The following is an 18141-nucleotide window of genomic DNA, read 5'->3' on the forward strand; positions in this document are numbered from 1 at the left end:
CGACTACTGTTGCCGCTAAGACTATCTCGTAACATAATTATTAGCGGCGACTTTAATACTTTTGGTGGCGACCGTTTGTTGCTGCTAATAACAACTTTTTGAATAACTATTAGCGGCAACTTGTACAACTTTTAGTGTCCACTACAGTTGCCGCTAAGAATATCTTGGCGAATAACTATTGGTGGCGACGTTAATACTTATTGGTGGCGACGAGTACTGACGGTAAAGTTAACTAGTAGCACAGTTATTAACGGCGACTTCTTAACATTTAGTGGCGACTCTTGTTGCCGCTAATACTTCTTGACTTATTGCTGGCTACTAGTACTGACGCTAATGTTAACTAGTAGCATAGTTATTAACGGCGACTTCTTACAGTGGTTGCCGCTAATATTATCTTGTACCATCACTATTAGCGGCGACTATAATACATTTTGGTGGCGACTGTTGTTGCCGCTAATGCTACATTGTAGCATAACTATTAGCGGCGACGTTATATCTTTTGGTGGCGACTTTTGTTGCTGCTAAAGCTACATGTAGTAACACTATTAGCAGCGATGTTAATATTTTCTAGTGGCAACTATTGTTGCCGCTAATGCTAATTTATAGCGTACTTATTGGCGGCGACTTGTATAACTTTAGTGGCGATATTGTTTGCCTCTAATTGCTAACTTGTAGCATAACTATTAGCTACGACTTTTATATCTTTAATTGCGACTATTGTCGCTGTCAGTGCTAACTTATAGCATAACTATTAGCAGTGATTGTTTGCCTTTAATGCTAACTTGTAGCATAACTATTAGCGACGACTTTTATATCTTTAGTTGCGATTATTATCGCTGTCAGTGCTAACTTATAGCATCAACGATAATTGCACAAGCCTTGATGTCACACAAAACTGAAAGCTCCATTGTCTTCTTCATCACACAAGCTTTTCTTTACAGAAAAGCACTTCTTTTTCCCTTCATTGCTAAATTATTTTCACTTTGAGTAACGTATAATCAGAAAAGCTTTCTAGTGATCATACTAAAACGAGACTATTTCATCTATATACACAAAAAGTTTCCTTAAGCAAGAACAGGGGAACGCGTGGAACTTATAATTATCACGTGCCTCATTTAGGAAACTTTCTGATTTCTAAAATTTCCCAAAAAAGAGCCAGTATTTTAAAACTTGAAATAATACTTAGGTGAAAATTTTATTTAATAAACTAATTTTATTAATGATGGTGTAGAAAGAGAAAAATATAATAAAATTCTCTTTGATTTTATAAATTAGTAATATAAAACGCAGGAAAGTATTACTTTTCCTTATCAAGGGTGGAGGTCTGAGAGGTGAACAGTATCCAAGGTTGACTATGGTTGATTTCAGGAGAGTCAACAACAACGTATATTGGAGAAGGTGTAGTGTACACAAATCTTATTACTATCTCAGAGGCAGAGGGTTGTTTCCGATAAATTTTCTACTCAAAAAAAAAAATGTCAAAACAATCCAGCAAAATAAGTAAAGGAAGTACAAGAAATAACAGTTCATAGCAAAAATAACAAATAGTAACATAACTGAAACTACAACAAAATAATACATTAATTGAGGCATAAGAAAACATCATATAGTAACAAAATTGAAGGATAAAAAACTACACGATATAATAGCAAAAAGGAAAAAAAAGAGGAAGATATATATGTACGATAAAGATTCCCAATTAATTCATGATCTTTCTAATAATAAGAATAATAAACTCAATGTCAACAAAAGTTAGAGATTATGAATATAATTAGTGTGTTACAAATTAAAATATAAATATATAATTATAATAAAAGTAATTAATTAGGACGGAGTGAGGAGAGTACAACATCTTGAAGGGAACTATCTCTTTGCATAGCAGCTTTGAACTCATCAAAAGTGACTTTACCATCACTATTTGCATCCATTAAATCAAATATCTCATCAAGTTTTCCAGGTTCTGTTATATCCATTGGAAGACAATCTTCAGGAAGTGCCTACAAAATTTTCATCAAATATACAAAATAATCAATTCTGTCGAGGGGTTCGGAGTAGAGGGTCAAGCAAGTTTCTTTTAAATGAAATGTACATTTTTTTAGGCTTACGTGAAAATCCTAATATTGGTTAGCATAATTAATAATCAAAATATTCAAAAAGGGTTTGTGAAAATAAAGTCAAAGAAAAAATAGTTTGACTCGTCAAAAATAAGAAGGGAATAGAATTATTACTCTCAACATGGATGCAATTTCTTCCTTGCTAATGTAGCCTGATCGATCAGTATCATACATCTGATTACAAAAAAAATATAAAAAAAATATCAAAATGAACATCTAAATTGTAATAATTGAAATAGATACACATTGGGGTACAAATTACAATAGTATCATTTATTTATAACTCATACCATTAAAATTTCTTTAATTACAAATCGTACCTACCTAACTTTATAGCTAAACATGTTGATTAATTAATCCATACTTACATAGAGGATCACCAATTATTTTGAGTGTTTTTTTACTCTCCTTCTAATTGTATTTTGTTAAGCACGTACACATTTTTACTGATTAACATGAGATAGACGTGCAATAGTAATACCTGAAAACAAAGACGAAGTGCATCATCCCCTTGTGAATACTTGAGGCTAGAGAAGCCACCTATAATCTCTCTCATATCTACCGTTCCATCACGATTGTTGTCAAATAGATCAAATATCCTCCCTGCTAATGCCACTAATGATGTCATTTCCATTGCTTTTAACACCTCTTCGAACTCCAACAATGTTGCATTTTCTCCATTTTTGCATCTACAAAAATTAATTAATCATTAACTAGGACATAACATTTAACTTATTTTCTCATGTTTGATTGGCCAGTGCGCACATAACATAATTGATAATATGAAGTACTTAATAAGCTTACATTTTTTTGAAAATGTGACTCAGGTTTTCTAATTCTTCAGGCTTGAGGTCATAGGAGGAACCAACTAATTTTTTCAATTTTTTACTTCTCAATGAGAAACTGCTGCTGAGGACACTAGCCATGGCTGCTGCCCGGAACTTGCGCCGCGCATTGAAGCTTTGAAGACGGGAAACAATCTCAGCGTCCATTTCTTCTTCCTTTGCCAACTCTCCCCTCACCCATGCATCTTCTACTATCTACAACATATGTAGTAATTAAGTTAATTATACTCGATTCTTGGGTTAACTTACGCACACCTCAACTAATTTCAAGAATACATGAGCAAGGGTTTTATCGAAAAATTATATTGCATACATAATTTAGAAATGATTGGATTAGATCTATTAGGAAATTAAACCTGTTGAGCAGTAGGCCTCATGTTAGGATCAACTTTCAAAAGACTGGAAATTAGTTGTTTTGCTGATGAAGATATATTCTTCCATGTTTTTTCATCAAAGCTGAATTGTCCCTGCATTAATTTAAAATTATCATTATTTGCTATTAATTTGAAAGAAAGAGAGAACATAAATGAAATAATTATGAGAGGAAATTAAATTAGTTATGTGAAATAGTAGGGAGGGGTGACTTACATTTAATATCATTTGTTGTTTTTGCCGATTGGACGGCGCAAAGAAAGGTGGGTACCTGAAACATTATATTAATAACACATCTAACATTATGTTTTAATATTTATATTAATATCCATAATTTATAAATTCACTCGTAAAATTATACTAAATATTTTATTGTTATTGTCCTCGTTTTGTATCCATAATTTCCCCTTAAAACTTTAAAAGAAGTGTAGGAGAAATTAGTTCCTTTTCTTAATTTTATTTTATTTTTACTTGAAGCCCTCAGGTGCTTAATTTATATTTTCCTTAATTCAGAGGAAAAAACATAATAAAAACATTTATTTTAGGGAGAAATTGTTTCAAAGTCAACAAATCAGTGCGGTTCGATTTCGACCTAATATAATACCACAAATTAAGTTTGAATTAAATAAATAAAGATGGCTACTCCTTAAATAGTCCTTACTAGGGGGAAGGTATGAGTTAAATTCCGTCATAATTATATAATGTATACTACACGCTAAGCAATATAAAAAAAATCATGTACCTTCCAATGATTGAGGTGGTTAGTTAGTACGAAGGAGGTCTATCCAATATAATTTTTTAAAAAAAATTTATGTATGACAGAGAAATCCACAACTGTTACTTCTTGAGTGTATTGAGTACATTTGCTCATGTGCGATAACTTAAATTACATAGAAACTATAAATCACATTAAGCAGGGCTATGTAATGAACTCTGATGGAAAAGGTTGTTGATGAGGGAAATCGATCACAAATTTCTTGAGTGGAAAATCACTCACCCAACCAACTCCGCCAACTCTTTTCATGTATATCCAAATTAATTTTTATCAGTACAAATTTAAAGAATTTCACTTCATGAAAACTCTTCAAAATTGTCACTAATGTAAACACCCTTTTGAAAGTAAACTACACAAGATTTTCTTACCAATTTTCTTAAATATTTTTCAAGCAACTTGGAACAGGAAAGACATTCTCAATCGACCCCTTACACTATTACATCACTCTAAGCTACAGGCAGGCCTTCTTAAAATATGAAATGTGTAGTTTAAACACTTAAAATAAGACATATTGTCTGTTATAACAAATAAAAATGATTTGATGGTGTGAAAATTCATTATACTAACGATTATATATATAATTAAAACTTTAGTAAGGAGAAGAAATAATTAAGCGCGTATACTAACCCGGAGAGAAGAATGTAAAGAATAACACCAAGTGACCAAATATCAGTCTTGGTGGTGATTTTATCCCTTGAAAGTGCTTCTGGTGAAACATAATCAATTGAACCAAACAAACCAACCACTGGATTTGCAAAATCCTCAAAAGAGCTAAGACCAAAATCCATGATCTTCAATGGTGAATTCTCATCCTTGTTCAAGAATAAACAGTTTTCTGGTTTTAAGTCCCTGTGAACTATATTTGCCCCATGTAGTGCCTCAAGTCCCTTAGCTATTTGTCTCACCACTGCAGAAGCCCCGGCCTCATTGTACCTATCACCAAATTAAAATTTTAAAACATTCTTTCTGTAATTTTAGTGCTGTGTTTCCCACATTGGCTATTACTGGATGTGAAGGTCTTAGGCTAAGATCCTTTTTATTATTATTATGATATCAGAGTTATGTCCATCTCAATTTTTATTTATCAATGTTAGACAATTGTATTATGCTGTCCACGTTTCAATTGGCAAGCTTAGGTATGTGCGGTATTGTTGAGTTCCCCAAGACTATTAAGTGATGAGAAAGTCTCTTTATGTGATTTTGAACAATCCTAATCATCTCTTAATTAAACTACACTCAATATGGATACAACAAGATTCCAACCTTTCTATGAAACAAGCATGTGTATATTACTCCATATGTTTCATCTTTTATGAGACATATAAAGGTCAAAATTACAGTTGAATTATACGAAATAAGATAATATTTTTGCACTCTATTAATAGTTGGGGTCATTCATTCCTCCATTGTTACTAAAAAAATCCTAATAACGCCCTTTTCAATCTTTTTTTATCAATGGGCTAAAACTGTACCATTTTTATATAGTTCAAAGATAATTTTGACGTTTTTAATGACATGATTCCTATGTACATAACTATGAAAATCTCATGTGAAGTTTAAAAGCATAAATTTCTGAGAAAAATAATAATAATTAAAGTCGATATTAAAGAATACCTTGCTTGTCCGACAATCCGATCAAAGAGCTCCCCACCAGAGCAAAGTTCCAATATGAGATGAACCCCAAATGAATCCTCACAAACATCGTACAAATGAATCACATTTGGATGAGGTGAAACATCTTCAACGATCTTTCTCATCACTAAAAGCTCATTTGTCAACAAACTCTCCGATATCAAAGCTCTTGATAAGTTATTATCATTTTTAATAAGAGACCTATTATTTTCTTTCTTCTCCGGCGGAACCGGCCCGAACCGCCGGAGAGTTTTGATTGCAACAACTTCATTTGTTGTTCTACTTTTTCCTCTCCTCACTACTGAAAATCCTCCTCTTCCTAAAATATCTGTGACTTCATATTCATCACTTAAACTTGTTCTTATGTCTAATTCTTTTTGTCCCATCAAAAGTAGTACTCGTTTTGAAGAAAAAGAAAGAGAGAGAAAAGTTGAGTTTGATCGATGAGAACACACGTAATTACATCATCAAAACTGATTAATTATATAATGATGAGTTTTATAATTAATGGCTTTAATTTATTAAGTTTTTTGTTGGCCGGGCGAGAGTGGGTATTATATTGTGGGTCATGAAATGTTATATAAGCAAATGGCAACAAAAGGAGAGGCTAACAAGAACATTCATAATTGACTAAGTCAAAATTAATATGGTATCATTTGATTTGACACAAAATTTTAAAATTGATCTAAAATAAATCTTAGACATTATTGTGGCTAATCATTTCATTAGTGGTAAAAGAAGAATTTTCAAGTTAATTTTTGCTAATTATAAAAATGTAACATTCTTTTTAGGACGAATTAATAAGAAATATGTGTCAGGTAAATTGAGACAAAAGAAGTACTACTTATTAATTTTGAGATTAGGTTAATTAAATCTCTTTGTTCTTGAGTCATGTAGAATAAGCTTGTATATATGTTTTATACATTTAAAAATATTCTTAGAAGGTTTGACTTAAGTTCAAATTAGACTAGTCATGAACTGACTACATTTTAAATTTTGTAATGAAACAGCAAAAGTGAATTCATGGGCAGCCCAATCATGGAAGTCATTTAGCCCATACAACAAAACCTATGCTATATTTGGGCTATGTCTACATCAGTGTTTTAGAGTTCAGAGCTCAAGACTTCTGTTGGAATTGAATTTGTTTCGAAATTGATCCTACCTTGTTAGCCGAGGACTATTCTCCTAACTGATAGAAGTACAATCTTAATCACCTAGGTTTGTTTTTTTTGATTTCCCACCCGGTATCCAGATCCCGAGAAACTCCGATTAAATTCGGATCGCGCACTGCAGGACTCATTCGAGAATGACGCTCCCAACAGAATTTTTTTCATACCCGAGGCTAGAACTCGAGACATCTGATTAAGAGTGAAACAGTTTCACCACTATACCACAACTCAGGTTGGTAATCACTTAGGGTTGTTAACATTTAGGGTGTATTTATTAGGAAGAAAAAAAAATCACGAAAAATATTTTTCAAAAGAATAAATATATATATTTTTCTTTTATGTCCAATCAGTAAATAGAAAATATTATCCTAAAAATAGTTATATATTATTTAGACAAATGTTATGTAGCATGGGTTGTGGGGGTAGGGTGGTAGGAAAAAAAATAAAATAAAAAATCGATTTGATTAATATTTTACATTACACAATTATTAAATGCATCATGGGGTGATCGAACCCTAATTTTTAATATCAGAAGACCAGTGCTGTTTATTGGTTTAAGACTTTCATTCTTTTTATTTATACTCTTTAATTTTTTATTTATTTATTTTTCAAAAATAACCAACTGAATTCGGTCGGTTTCTTTAAAGAAGAATAAAAAATGATTTTTAAAAAAATGATCGAATGTTATAAATTTCTTTTAAAAAATTACACAGTATTTTATAATAACCGAGTATAAGTACATTTAAGGGAAAAGGCATAAAAAAATTTTAAATTTATCTTAAAAAATCAGTTACACATTTAAATTATCATAACGATCTATTACACATATTTACTACTTAGAAGTGAATTTATTTCCACCCAAAATCTGATATGGCAAAAAACTAAAAAGGAAAAAAAAAAGCGCGTAGGTGAATCAATAAAGAAAAAAAAGTTTTTTTTTTTTACTATGATTGTTATCAATTTTTTATGATGACAATGGTTGTGGAAAGATTTCAGCGGTGAATTTGATTTTGGATGGTAAAATCTATAGTGTTAGAAATATGAATTTGGTGAAAATGACAACAATAGTAATGACTTAATGTTGGGTTTAATGGTGATTAGGAAAGAAGAAGCAATTGGAGTGACATGATTTATTTTTTTTGAAATCTGACATAATTATTAATGCGACGGTGATATGATGATGATATGGCGCGAGTGTAAAACACTTCTCATCATGTGATTGATTGTATGTGCATCAGGATAAAAATAAATTCAATTTTAAATAATTTAGATGTGTAATAAGACATTATAATAATTTAAGCATGTAACTGACTTTTTGTTATAAGCTTAGGAAAAAATTTATATCTTTTCCCTACATTTAAATGACCATTTTGAACCTACTATGGATAAGATCAAGAATTGGATGGGACCAAATTTAGCTTAACATAGAAATGCAAGGACCAGTAGTTTCTTTGATGGGGTCCGCCAATTACACCTTGCACGTGACAAGTTTAAGTTGGGGTGAAAATATAATAATTGGAAAATGGGCAAGGTTAAAATCGAATCAAGAAAGGCGGCTGAATCCCAAAAATCCTACTTTGTAAAGGTGCTCCAAGTTTTCTTAATCATACAATCGCCCTCAAAATAATTTGCGACTATGCCCCTGTACTCCTAGAGAATGAAAACTTTCGATCTTTCAAAAATAGTCATTATTTCGAAATTTCAAGTTTCTTTTAAGTGAAATTTAATGTCATTATTATGGGGTTTTACTCGTTTAATTTTTAACTCTAGGGCACTGTCGATCTTCAATTACAAGGGCTAGGAAATATTTTTTTGGAATTATTATTTTAAATATGTCATGATATTTGTGTGGCTATAGCAGTTTTTTATTAAGCATAAAATAAAAGTTTAAAATTAAATTATTTTCAAATATAAAAATGTATAGTTCTTCTTTAGTCAGATTAGTAAGAAAATTAGTTATGTAAATTGGCATGAAAACGAATTTGTAGTCAGTAATCAGATGCTTCACCAATAACTATTTTTAAACTATCTTATTTCTACTTTATATCTTTAAACGAGCTAAAATTAGACTTCTCGTAAAGGAGTTATATTGATTTCAGCTATTCGAAATTCAATTTACCATGATTACTAAGCGATCAGATTAAATAAATATTAAAAATTAATTAATTGTGATTAGGTATTAGAAATTCATATACAAATACATATATCATATATTTATAAATTTAATATAAAATATTCCATGCGAATAAATATTTACATGAAACAAGAACGCGTAAGAGATCTGTAACATTCCAACATCATATTTTTATTATATGTCCATCCATATTTGTACAGTATTATTTTGTGTATTAAATATGCATCAAAAGCTCTTATACATTCTTGCTACCATAATGAAGAGCTGTCATACATACAGATATATAGATGTTTGTATGCAGAAATAATATTTTTCTATTTTATATGCACAATTAAACTCATCTATAACATTGTTGATTTGAGATCTTTTAGTTGTTATAGTGACGAATGCACCTATAACAATATTTGAAATATAAATAATATCTTAAGTTTAATCACATTTTATATATAAAAGGACAAAAATTAATGGTGAAATCAAACATTCATATCATTTATATTCTTTGTTTTAAGTTATGTATTAAAGTATAAAAATATTTGGTCAAAATCTGTAGGGATTCTATTTCTATAAAGATAGTTAATTATTACATCATAAAAAAACATATTTGTTATTATAAGGAAAATTTTACAAAGAATATATTGTTAAAACAGCAAAATCATTAAGGATGCAAATGGCAAATTACTTTTTTATTTTCTATTATGTTTATCTATTTTGGCTAGTTAAATTAATGACATGTTACTTAATTTGCAGATATTAAACTCGTACTTAAAATGTATTGTACTTCAAGAGTTAAAGAGCTTCCACGTCTCGTATGCTTTAGTGCAATTATTATTATTTCTTTTATGGAAATGCATCTTGATATTTGATTGAGCATAAAAAAGAGATTTCGATATTTGTCGTGATTAATTAAAGATATTTAGTTTCTTGTTTTCATTGTACACGTTTTATTTACACTCAGAATAAATATAAATATTTACATAATTCTCCTTATTATTTTACTCCCACAAAAAGGGTAAATTAAAGGAGACACCGTATCGTTAACTTTTTTTTAATTGAAATTGAGTGTGCTTTTTAAAATAGAAAAAATGGATTATAAGGTGGACCATCATGAAAGTTCAAATAACCAGCTAATTGAGTTATTGAGATTCGCACCTCAAAAAAAGAAATATAATTATTAAATATTAATCAAAAAGTGATTGACAACTATATTTCTTTTCCTTTATAAATTTTTGTTTTAGTTTTAAATAAAATTGTCGCTTCACAATTCATCGAATAATTAATATTTTTTGGCGAAGCTGAAACTCAGACATGTGGACATACGTATTAATTGCAAGTAATGAAACATTATTTGTAAATCAGTGTTATTTTACAATTTTATTTTTTCAGTCCAACTTAAACTAGAGAGTTTGAAGCTAATAAACTGATTTATGGAGTATTTTATGTGAAATGATGATTTTCACTTATAAAACTCTAATTCTTTGATAGGTGTATTTTTTTACCTTTATAGGATTTCTTTTAGTTTTCAAATAGATTATCGATTCATCGCTCATGAGCCACCCACCATATACATTTATACATTGTTGTGGGCTAAGCTAAAAAAAACTATTTCAATGATGGCCCTCCATGAATTTCGCTTATGATATTAACTTATAGTGAACTTGAAATTCAGGCATTTGAATTTACGTAATATTAACAAATAGTGAAACACTATTGACAAATTGGTATTGTTTTACCGTTTTATTCTTTCAACATAAATTTTAAAAATACCAAAACTATTAAACTTATTTGAAGAGTATTTTAGGTAGAATAACGATTTTCACTAACAAAATTTAAACTCTTTCTATAAGTAAAATTTATGTCCAAAATCAATTTTAACTTTTGAATATTAAAAAGTTATTGACACCTACATTTTTAATAAAAGATTTATTAAAAAATCTAGCTCATAATCGGAAATAGATGAGAACGAATTAATATGAAAGATCCTATTATTTTACATATTTAAGGTAAGATTTGCTTCTTTTTTTTTTATTCAAATGTTATATGACTTCCTTCTTAGTTTTATTTTACTACTTTGTTTCTTATTTTGGCTAAGTTAAATTGTAATTCTTTTCCTTTTAAAAAAGTCTTTTAGTTTTGGATAAGATTATCGCTTCATCGTTCGTAAAATAATATTAATTTTTAATTAAGCTCAAATTCAGACATTCTGACGTACATTTCATTTGCAAGCAATGGAATATTATTTGTAAATCGGCGTTATTTTACAACTTTATTTTTCAGCCTTCTACTTAATTTAGAGAATTTAAACCTAACAAATTAGATTGAGGAGTATTTTACGTGGAATGGTGATTCTCACTCATAAAACTTCAAAAAAAAAATATAAAATTTACGTTCAAATAACATTTTATTATTTTTTAAATTAGAGATTAAAACATGTATTTTTTTTCTCAAAAAAATCATTTAATTTTGAAATAAATAGTCGATTCAGTGCTCATTGATTACTATTAACTTTTTTAGCGTAATTGACATTTATGCATTTGAACACGCATGTTATTTGTAAACAATGAAACATTATTTGCATCGGTGTTTTACTAGTTTTTTTTTTGTAGCCCCTCAACTTAATTAAAGAATTTGAATCTAATAAATCGATTTGAAGAGTATTTTATGTAGAATGGTGATATTTACTCATAAAACTTCAATTCTTTTTATAAAATTTATATTCAAATATATTTTATTTATTTTTTTTAAAAAAAACTATTGACACTTTGTACTACTTTTTCTTTACAATTATTTTTTCTAGTTTTGGAATAAATAATTGATTCATCACTTGTTAAATACTATTAACTTTTAGTGTAATTGAAATTCAGACATTTGAATACACATGTTATTTGTAAGCAATGAAATACTATTTATTTTTTCGATCTTCAACTTAAATTAGAGAATTGACAATTGTTCTTCTTTTGCATTAAAAGATTTCTTTTATTTTTGTAATAAATAACTGGTCCATTGCTCGTCGAATACATTAACTTTTAGCGTAATTGAAATTCGGTCATTTAAACACAAGTGTTATTTGTAAATAATGCAACATTAGTTGTAATTCGCTGTTATTTTACAATTTTATTTTTTCAACCTTCAACTTAAATTAGAGAATTCGAAGCTAATAAATCGATTTGAGAAATATTTTATGTGGAATAATTATTTTCATTCATAAAACTTCAACCTTTTTATAAAACTCGTGTCATTATCGGCAATTGTACTTTTTTTTTAAAGAATTTTTTTAATTTAAAAATAAATGATCGGTTCATCGCTTGTTGAATACTATTAACTTTTTGCGAAACTGAAATTCAGGTGTTTGAACATATGTGTTATTTGTAAATAATGAAACGTTATCTATAAATTGATGTTGTTTTACAATTTCATTTTTTTAGTCTTCAATTTAAATTATGTTCTACTAGAAATATTCTTGTTATTGCTTAGGAGAAAATGCAACGAGTTGTTTCGAGATCGACTCAAATTGTTTAAAATATAAAAAAAGATTATTTTTTTTTTGGGGGGGGGGGGGTATTTTATATGAAATAATGATTTTACTCTCACAAAATTTCAACTCTTTTTATAAGTAAAATTTATATCCAAATACATTTTATTATTTTAAAAAAATGTTATTGACAATTGAACTTTTTTTCTTTAAAGATTTCTTTTAGTTTTGAAATAAACAGTCGATTTATCGGTCGTCGAATCCTATTAATAACTAAAATTCAGGAATTTAAACACACGTGTTATTTACAAACAATGAAATGTTATCTATAAATAGATATTGTTTTACACTTTAATTTTTTAGTCTTTAACTTAAATTAGAGAATTTGAAGCTGATAAACTTATTTGAGGAGTATTTGATATGAAATATTGTTTTTCACTCACAAAAATTCCACTTTTTTAATGTAAAATTGATGTCCAAAGATAATTTATTATTTTTTTGAAAAAAGTTATTTATAACTATTGTTATTTTTCTTTAAAAATTCTTTTGTTTTGAAATAAACAGTCGGTTCACCCTTCATCGAATACTATTAACTTTTAGCGTAATTGAGATTCAACATTTGAACACACGTGTTATTTTGCAAATAATGAAACATTATCTATGAATTATTGTTGTTTTACAAATTTACTTTCCAGTCTTCAACTTAAATTGGAACATTTGAAGCTAAGTAATCGATCTGACGAGCATTTTATGTGGAATGATGATCTTCACTCGTAAAACTTCAAATTTTTTTTATAAAACATATGTCCAAACATAAATACTATTATTTTTAAAGAAAATTATTGACTATTGTACTTTTTTTCTTTAAAATAAACTTTTTAGTTTTGAAATAAACAGTTGGTTCATCACTCGTTCAATACTATTAACTTTTACCGTAACTAAAATTTAGGTGTTTGAACACACGTATTATTTGCAAATAATGAAACATTATCTATAAATTGGTATTGTTTTGCAATTTTTTAAAAATTTTTTCAACTTAAATTAGACAATTTGAAGTTAATAAATTGATCTAAGGAGTTGTTTTTATGAAATAACGATTTCCACTCACAAAATTTCAACTTTAAAATTATTTTCAAATGCAATTTTATTATTTTTAAATAAGTTATTGACAACTGTACTTCTTTTTCTTTAAAAGAATTCTTTTAATTTTTGAATAAACATTCAATTCACCATTCATTGAATACTATTAACTTTTAGCGTATCTGAAATTCAGACGTTTGAACACACGTGTTATTTGCAAACAATGAAACATTAATATCTATAAATCGGTATTGTTTTACAATTTTATTTTTTTAGCCTTCAACTCAAATTAGAGAATCTGAAGCTAATAAATTGATTTGAGGAGTATTTTATATGAAATAATGGTTTTCGCTCAAAAAAAATCAACTCATTTTATAAGTAGAAAGTATACCCATATACAATTTTATTATTTTAAAAAATAGTTATTTATAATTGTACTTCTTTTTCTTTAAAAGTTTTTTGTTTTGTTTTGAAATAAACAGTTGATTCACCGCTCGTCGAATGCTATTAATTTTTGGCTTAACCGAAATTCAAGCATTTGAATACACATGTTATTTGCAAATAATGAAACATTATTTGTAAATCAGTGTTATTTTACAATTTTATTTTTCAACCTTCAACATAAATTAGAGAATTTGAAGCTATTAAATTGATTTGAAGAGTATTTTATGTGGAATGTTGATTTTTCACTAGTAAAATTTCAACATTTTTTTTATAAAATTTATGTCCAAATATAATTTTATTATTTTTTTAAAAGGTAATTAATGGTTGTATTTTTTTTCTTTAAAAATTTTCTTTCAATTATGAAATAAACATTCGGTTCACCACTTGTTAAATACGATTAACTTTTAGCATAACTGAAATTCAGGTATTGAACACCCGTGTTATTGTAGACAATGAAACATTATGTATAAATCAGTATTATTTTATAATTTTATTATTTTAGTCTTCAACTTAAATTAGATAATTTGAAGCTAATAAATTGGTTTGAGTAGTATTTTATAAATAATTATGTCAATTACAATTTTACTATTTCTTAAAAAAGTTTTTGACAACTGTACTTCTTTTTATTTTAAAAAAATCTTTTAATTTTTTAATAAACAATCAATTCGTTGTTTGTCGAATATTATTAACTTTAAGCGTAATTGAAATTCAGAATTTTGAACAATATGTTATTCGCAAACAATAACACATTATTGTAAATCAGTATTATTTTATAATTTTATTTTTTTAACTTTAAATTAAATTAGAGAATTTAAAGCTAATAAATTGGTTCGACTAGTAATACTCGTTTTTCAAAAATTCAACTATGAAATACTCATTTTCTTAATTTCAACTAAATATTGTCTAGTGTAATTTTAAGCACAATATGAAACTCTAGGGACCAATTTGATAAATTTAAAGTAATCAAGACGTCACCAAGACACTCTATTGGACCACAGTTAACTTAACTTATCCGTAGTTAAGAAAGAAAAAAAAAAGTTGTAACTTATCGCTTAGTATTTCATTTGCATTTCCACTTTGTATTTACTTTAATGTCTTTGCACCTTCCTCTGTTCTTCATCTTCATCTTTCTTACTTTTCCAATAGACAACAAAAGTGAAACATCACTTCAGCTCACCTAACATTCTTCTCAAACCCCTTCTTTCTCTTTTCCTTTTTTTTTTCCTGTTCTAAATCAGATTAGTAGAGACATAGATAAAGCTTCAACAAGCTGTTCAAGAAAAACATGTAAGTCATTTTCTTGATTTTTTTTTGTTAGTTTTGAGTGTTGGTTTTGTTGTGAATGCTTGTGAAATTTAGTTCAAAAGGGTGTTGGAGAGAGGGTTGATCAGAGTGTATGGGAAAATCAAAAGGATGTTTTTGTCAAAGAAATGTAAAAAAATTTAAGAGAGGAAAAGTAAACTAAAGAAGGAATTTTGAATAGCAATCAGTAGAAAAGAGGGTGAGATTCTGCTTCATGTGTAAATTTTTGAGATAAAAATGAATGGGGTTGTTTTTATATCAATCAGTAGAAAAGATGATGAAATTCTGCTTCATGAGATTGTTATATTTATGTTTGTTATAAAGTGGTAGTAATTTTGATGATTTGTTTCTGCAGAAAGATATCTGATTCTGAGGAATTTGGAGTGTTTTTCTTGATCAGTTAGATTTTGATCATTGATTTTGGAAAAAGTTCTAGTTTTTTTTGTTATATCTCTGGGGAATTGGTGTTTGAAGAATCTGCTAAATGGGGATATTTGAAGATATGGGCTTTTGTGGAAATTTTGAATTTCTGTCTGATTCTATGGGATGTGGAGGAGATGTGGCACAAGAAGTTGAACATAAGCCGGCGGGGTTGGAGGAGGAGGACTACAGTGATGAGGAGATGGATGTAGATGAGCTAGAGAGGAGGATGTGGAGGGACCGAATGCTCTTGAGGCGTCTCAAAGAGAAGATCAAGAATAAAGAGGTGGGGGATGGTGCAAAGCAGCGTCAGTCACAGGAGCAGGCTCGTAGAAAGAAGATGTCTCGTGCACAAGATGGTATACTGAAGTACATGCTGAAAATGATGGAAGTTTGTAATGCTCAGGGTTTTGTTTATGGAATCATCCCTGAGAAAGGGAAGCCTGTGACTGGTGCTTCCGACAATCTGCGTGCATGGTGGAAGGAAAAGGTCAGATTTGATCGGAATGGACCTGCTGCCATCGCCAAGTATCAGGCTGATAATCAGATTCCAGGGAGAGTTGAGGAATCGAGTGTGATAGTCTCAACTCCCCACACATTACAAGAGCTTCAGGATACAACTCTAGGATCCCTTTTGTCTGCTTTGATGCAGCACTGTGATCCTCCACAGAGGCGGTATCCCTTGGAGAAGGGGGTATCTCCACCATGGTGGCCTTCTGGTAGAGAGGACTGGTGGGGTCAGTTGGGTCTGCCAAATGATCAAATTCAACCTCCATACAAGAAGCCTCACGATCTGAAGAAGGCCTGGAAGGTTGGTGTTCTAACGGCTGTAATCAAACACATCTCTCCAGACATTGCTAAGATTCGCAAGCTTGTTCGTCAGTCAAAATGCTTGCAGGATAAGATGACAGCTAAGGAGAGCGCTACTTGGCTTGCTATTATCAATCAAGAAGAGGCTTTGGCTCGTAAGCTGTATCCTGATAGCTATCCACAGGGATCTTTAGCTGTTGGTAATGGTTCCTTTTTCATCAGCGATGCTAGTGATTATGATGTGGAAGGAATGGATGACGAGAAAAACAATGAAGTGGAATGTAAACCCCATGATATCAATCTCCGAACTGGAATTATGGTACCTAAAGATAGGATCTTGATGCCAGCTTTAGCTCCAGTGAAAGGAGAAATTATTGATTTAACTTCTGATTTTATCCAAAAGAGGAAGCAACCATTTTTTGATGAGTCCGTTGATCAAAAGATATATACTTGTGAGTACCTTCACTGCCCATACAGCAATTATCAAGCTGGATTCCTTGACAGGACTTCAAGAAATAACCACCAAATTAGTTGTCCATTCCGGTTCAATTCTGCTCAAACACTTAATACACCAAAGTATCTGATCAACTATGAGAACAATACAGTTTTTCCTGCTCAAAACGCTCCTCCTAAGCCAGCTGTCTCGTCAGTCACTGTTTCCTCTTCGATGAGTGCCTCTGGGCTTGGACTCCCTGAAGATGACCAGAGGATTATTTCTGACCTCATAACATCTTACGACAACAACTTTCAGCAAAATGGTAGCAGCATCTGTTCCGGAATTTCCGAGATTTTAGTAAATCAAAACCCGCAGCTGCAACAAACAGTGGAACTTCCTATGGATGACAACTTCAACCTGGGACCTATGGAGAACGTAGCTCAAGAAACCAGCATGCCTGTGAATTCTGCTTATCATTCGACAGAGTTTCAATATGATCAATGCAAATTGTCCTTTGATGCCCCGTTCGCTGGAAACTTAAATGATATTACTGATTACAGATTTGGTTCTCCGTTCAACTTGGGAGGAGGAAGCGACTATGCCATGGAACAGCTGACAAAGCAGGATATATCTACATGGTAACTTAAATGATATTACTTATTACAGATTGGGTTCCCCGTTCATCTTGGGAGGAGGAAGCGACTATGCCATGGAACAGCTGACAAAGCAGGATATATCTACATGGTACCTCTGAACTAGTACTAGTATATTAAACTGTCTTATTTCCTATATGAAGGCTTGATAGGTTGTATATGTTTAGATAAGTGATAAACTTTCTGTCCTTTATATACAGGTATTGTAGTTTCTTTGTGATTTTTGTTTGATGTTTTGATGGTTGTAAGTCCTAAACAGTATTGTCATTATGCAATTATGTTTTAAACTCTCTTATTTACGCCATTGATCATACGAGAGGAACCAGATCATGATTGGTAATCGCGTTTAAAGGATATCACGCGAGCTCTTTTCGGGGCACTGTGGTGATGATTTAGGTTTAATATCCCTTTCCCCATTAGTCTGAAAATGTACATCATGAAGTTTCTTCATGGTTTTTTGACATGCAATTCTTAAGCAAAACTATT

General features: G+C 30.0%; 2 protein-coding genes across 2 annotated transcripts; one reads left to right on the forward strand and one right to left on the reverse strand.

Annotated features, from left to right (window-relative positions):
• Positions 1-1724: 1724 nt before the first annotated feature.
• On the reverse strand, positions 1725-6202 carry LOC129886373 (calcium and calcium/calmodulin-dependent serine/threonine-protein kinase-like). Its single transcript, XM_055961027.1, has 8 exons — positions 5721-6202; positions 4734-5039; positions 3548-3602; positions 3316-3426; positions 2919-3154; positions 2596-2803; positions 2229-2288; positions 1725-1997 (listed from the first exon to the last, which is right to left on the reverse strand). The coding sequence occupies exons 1-8, from the start codon at positions 6122-6124 to the stop codon at positions 1821-1823; spliced, it is 1557 nt and encodes a 518-aa protein (XP_055817002.1). The 5' UTR covers positions 6125-6202; the 3' UTR covers positions 1725-1820.
• Positions 6203-15112: 8910 nt separating this feature from the next.
• LOC129886374 (ETHYLENE INSENSITIVE 3-like 1 protein) lies at positions 15113-17954 on the forward strand. The gene is made up of 2 exons (XM_055961028.1): positions 15113-15321; positions 15692-17954. Exon 2 carries the CDS (start codon positions 15821-15823, stop codon positions 17642-17644), a length of 1824 nt encoding a protein of 607 aa, XP_055817003.1. The 5' UTR covers positions 15113-15321; positions 15692-15820; the 3' UTR covers positions 17645-17954.
• The last annotated feature ends 187 nt before the right edge of the window (positions 17955-18141 follow it).

This window comes from Solanum dulcamara, chromosome 4 (genome assembly GCF_947179165.1).
Source record: "Solanum dulcamara chromosome 4, daSolDulc1.2, whole genome shotgun sequence".
Classification (NCBI taxonomy): domain Eukaryota; kingdom Viridiplantae; phylum Streptophyta; class Magnoliopsida; order Solanales; family Solanaceae; genus Solanum; species Solanum dulcamara.

Coding starts and splice junctions, on each gene's coding strand:
- LOC129886374 (XM_055961028.1), top strand. CDS start 15,821: ATGGGGATATTTGAAGATATGGGCTTTTGTGGAAATTTTGAATTTCTG.
- LOC129886373 (XM_055961027.1), bottom strand. CDS start 6,124: ATGGGACAAAAAGAATTAGACATAAGAACAAGTTTAAGTGATGAATAT. Junction 2,804..2,918: donor AGTCACATTTTCAAAAAAAT/GTAAGCTTATTA, acceptor TAATTTTTGTAG/ATGCAAAAATGGAGAAAATG. Junction 2,289..2,595: donor CACTTCGTCTTTGTTTTCAG/GTATTACTATTG, acceptor TTTTGTAATCAG/ATGTATGATACTGATCGATC.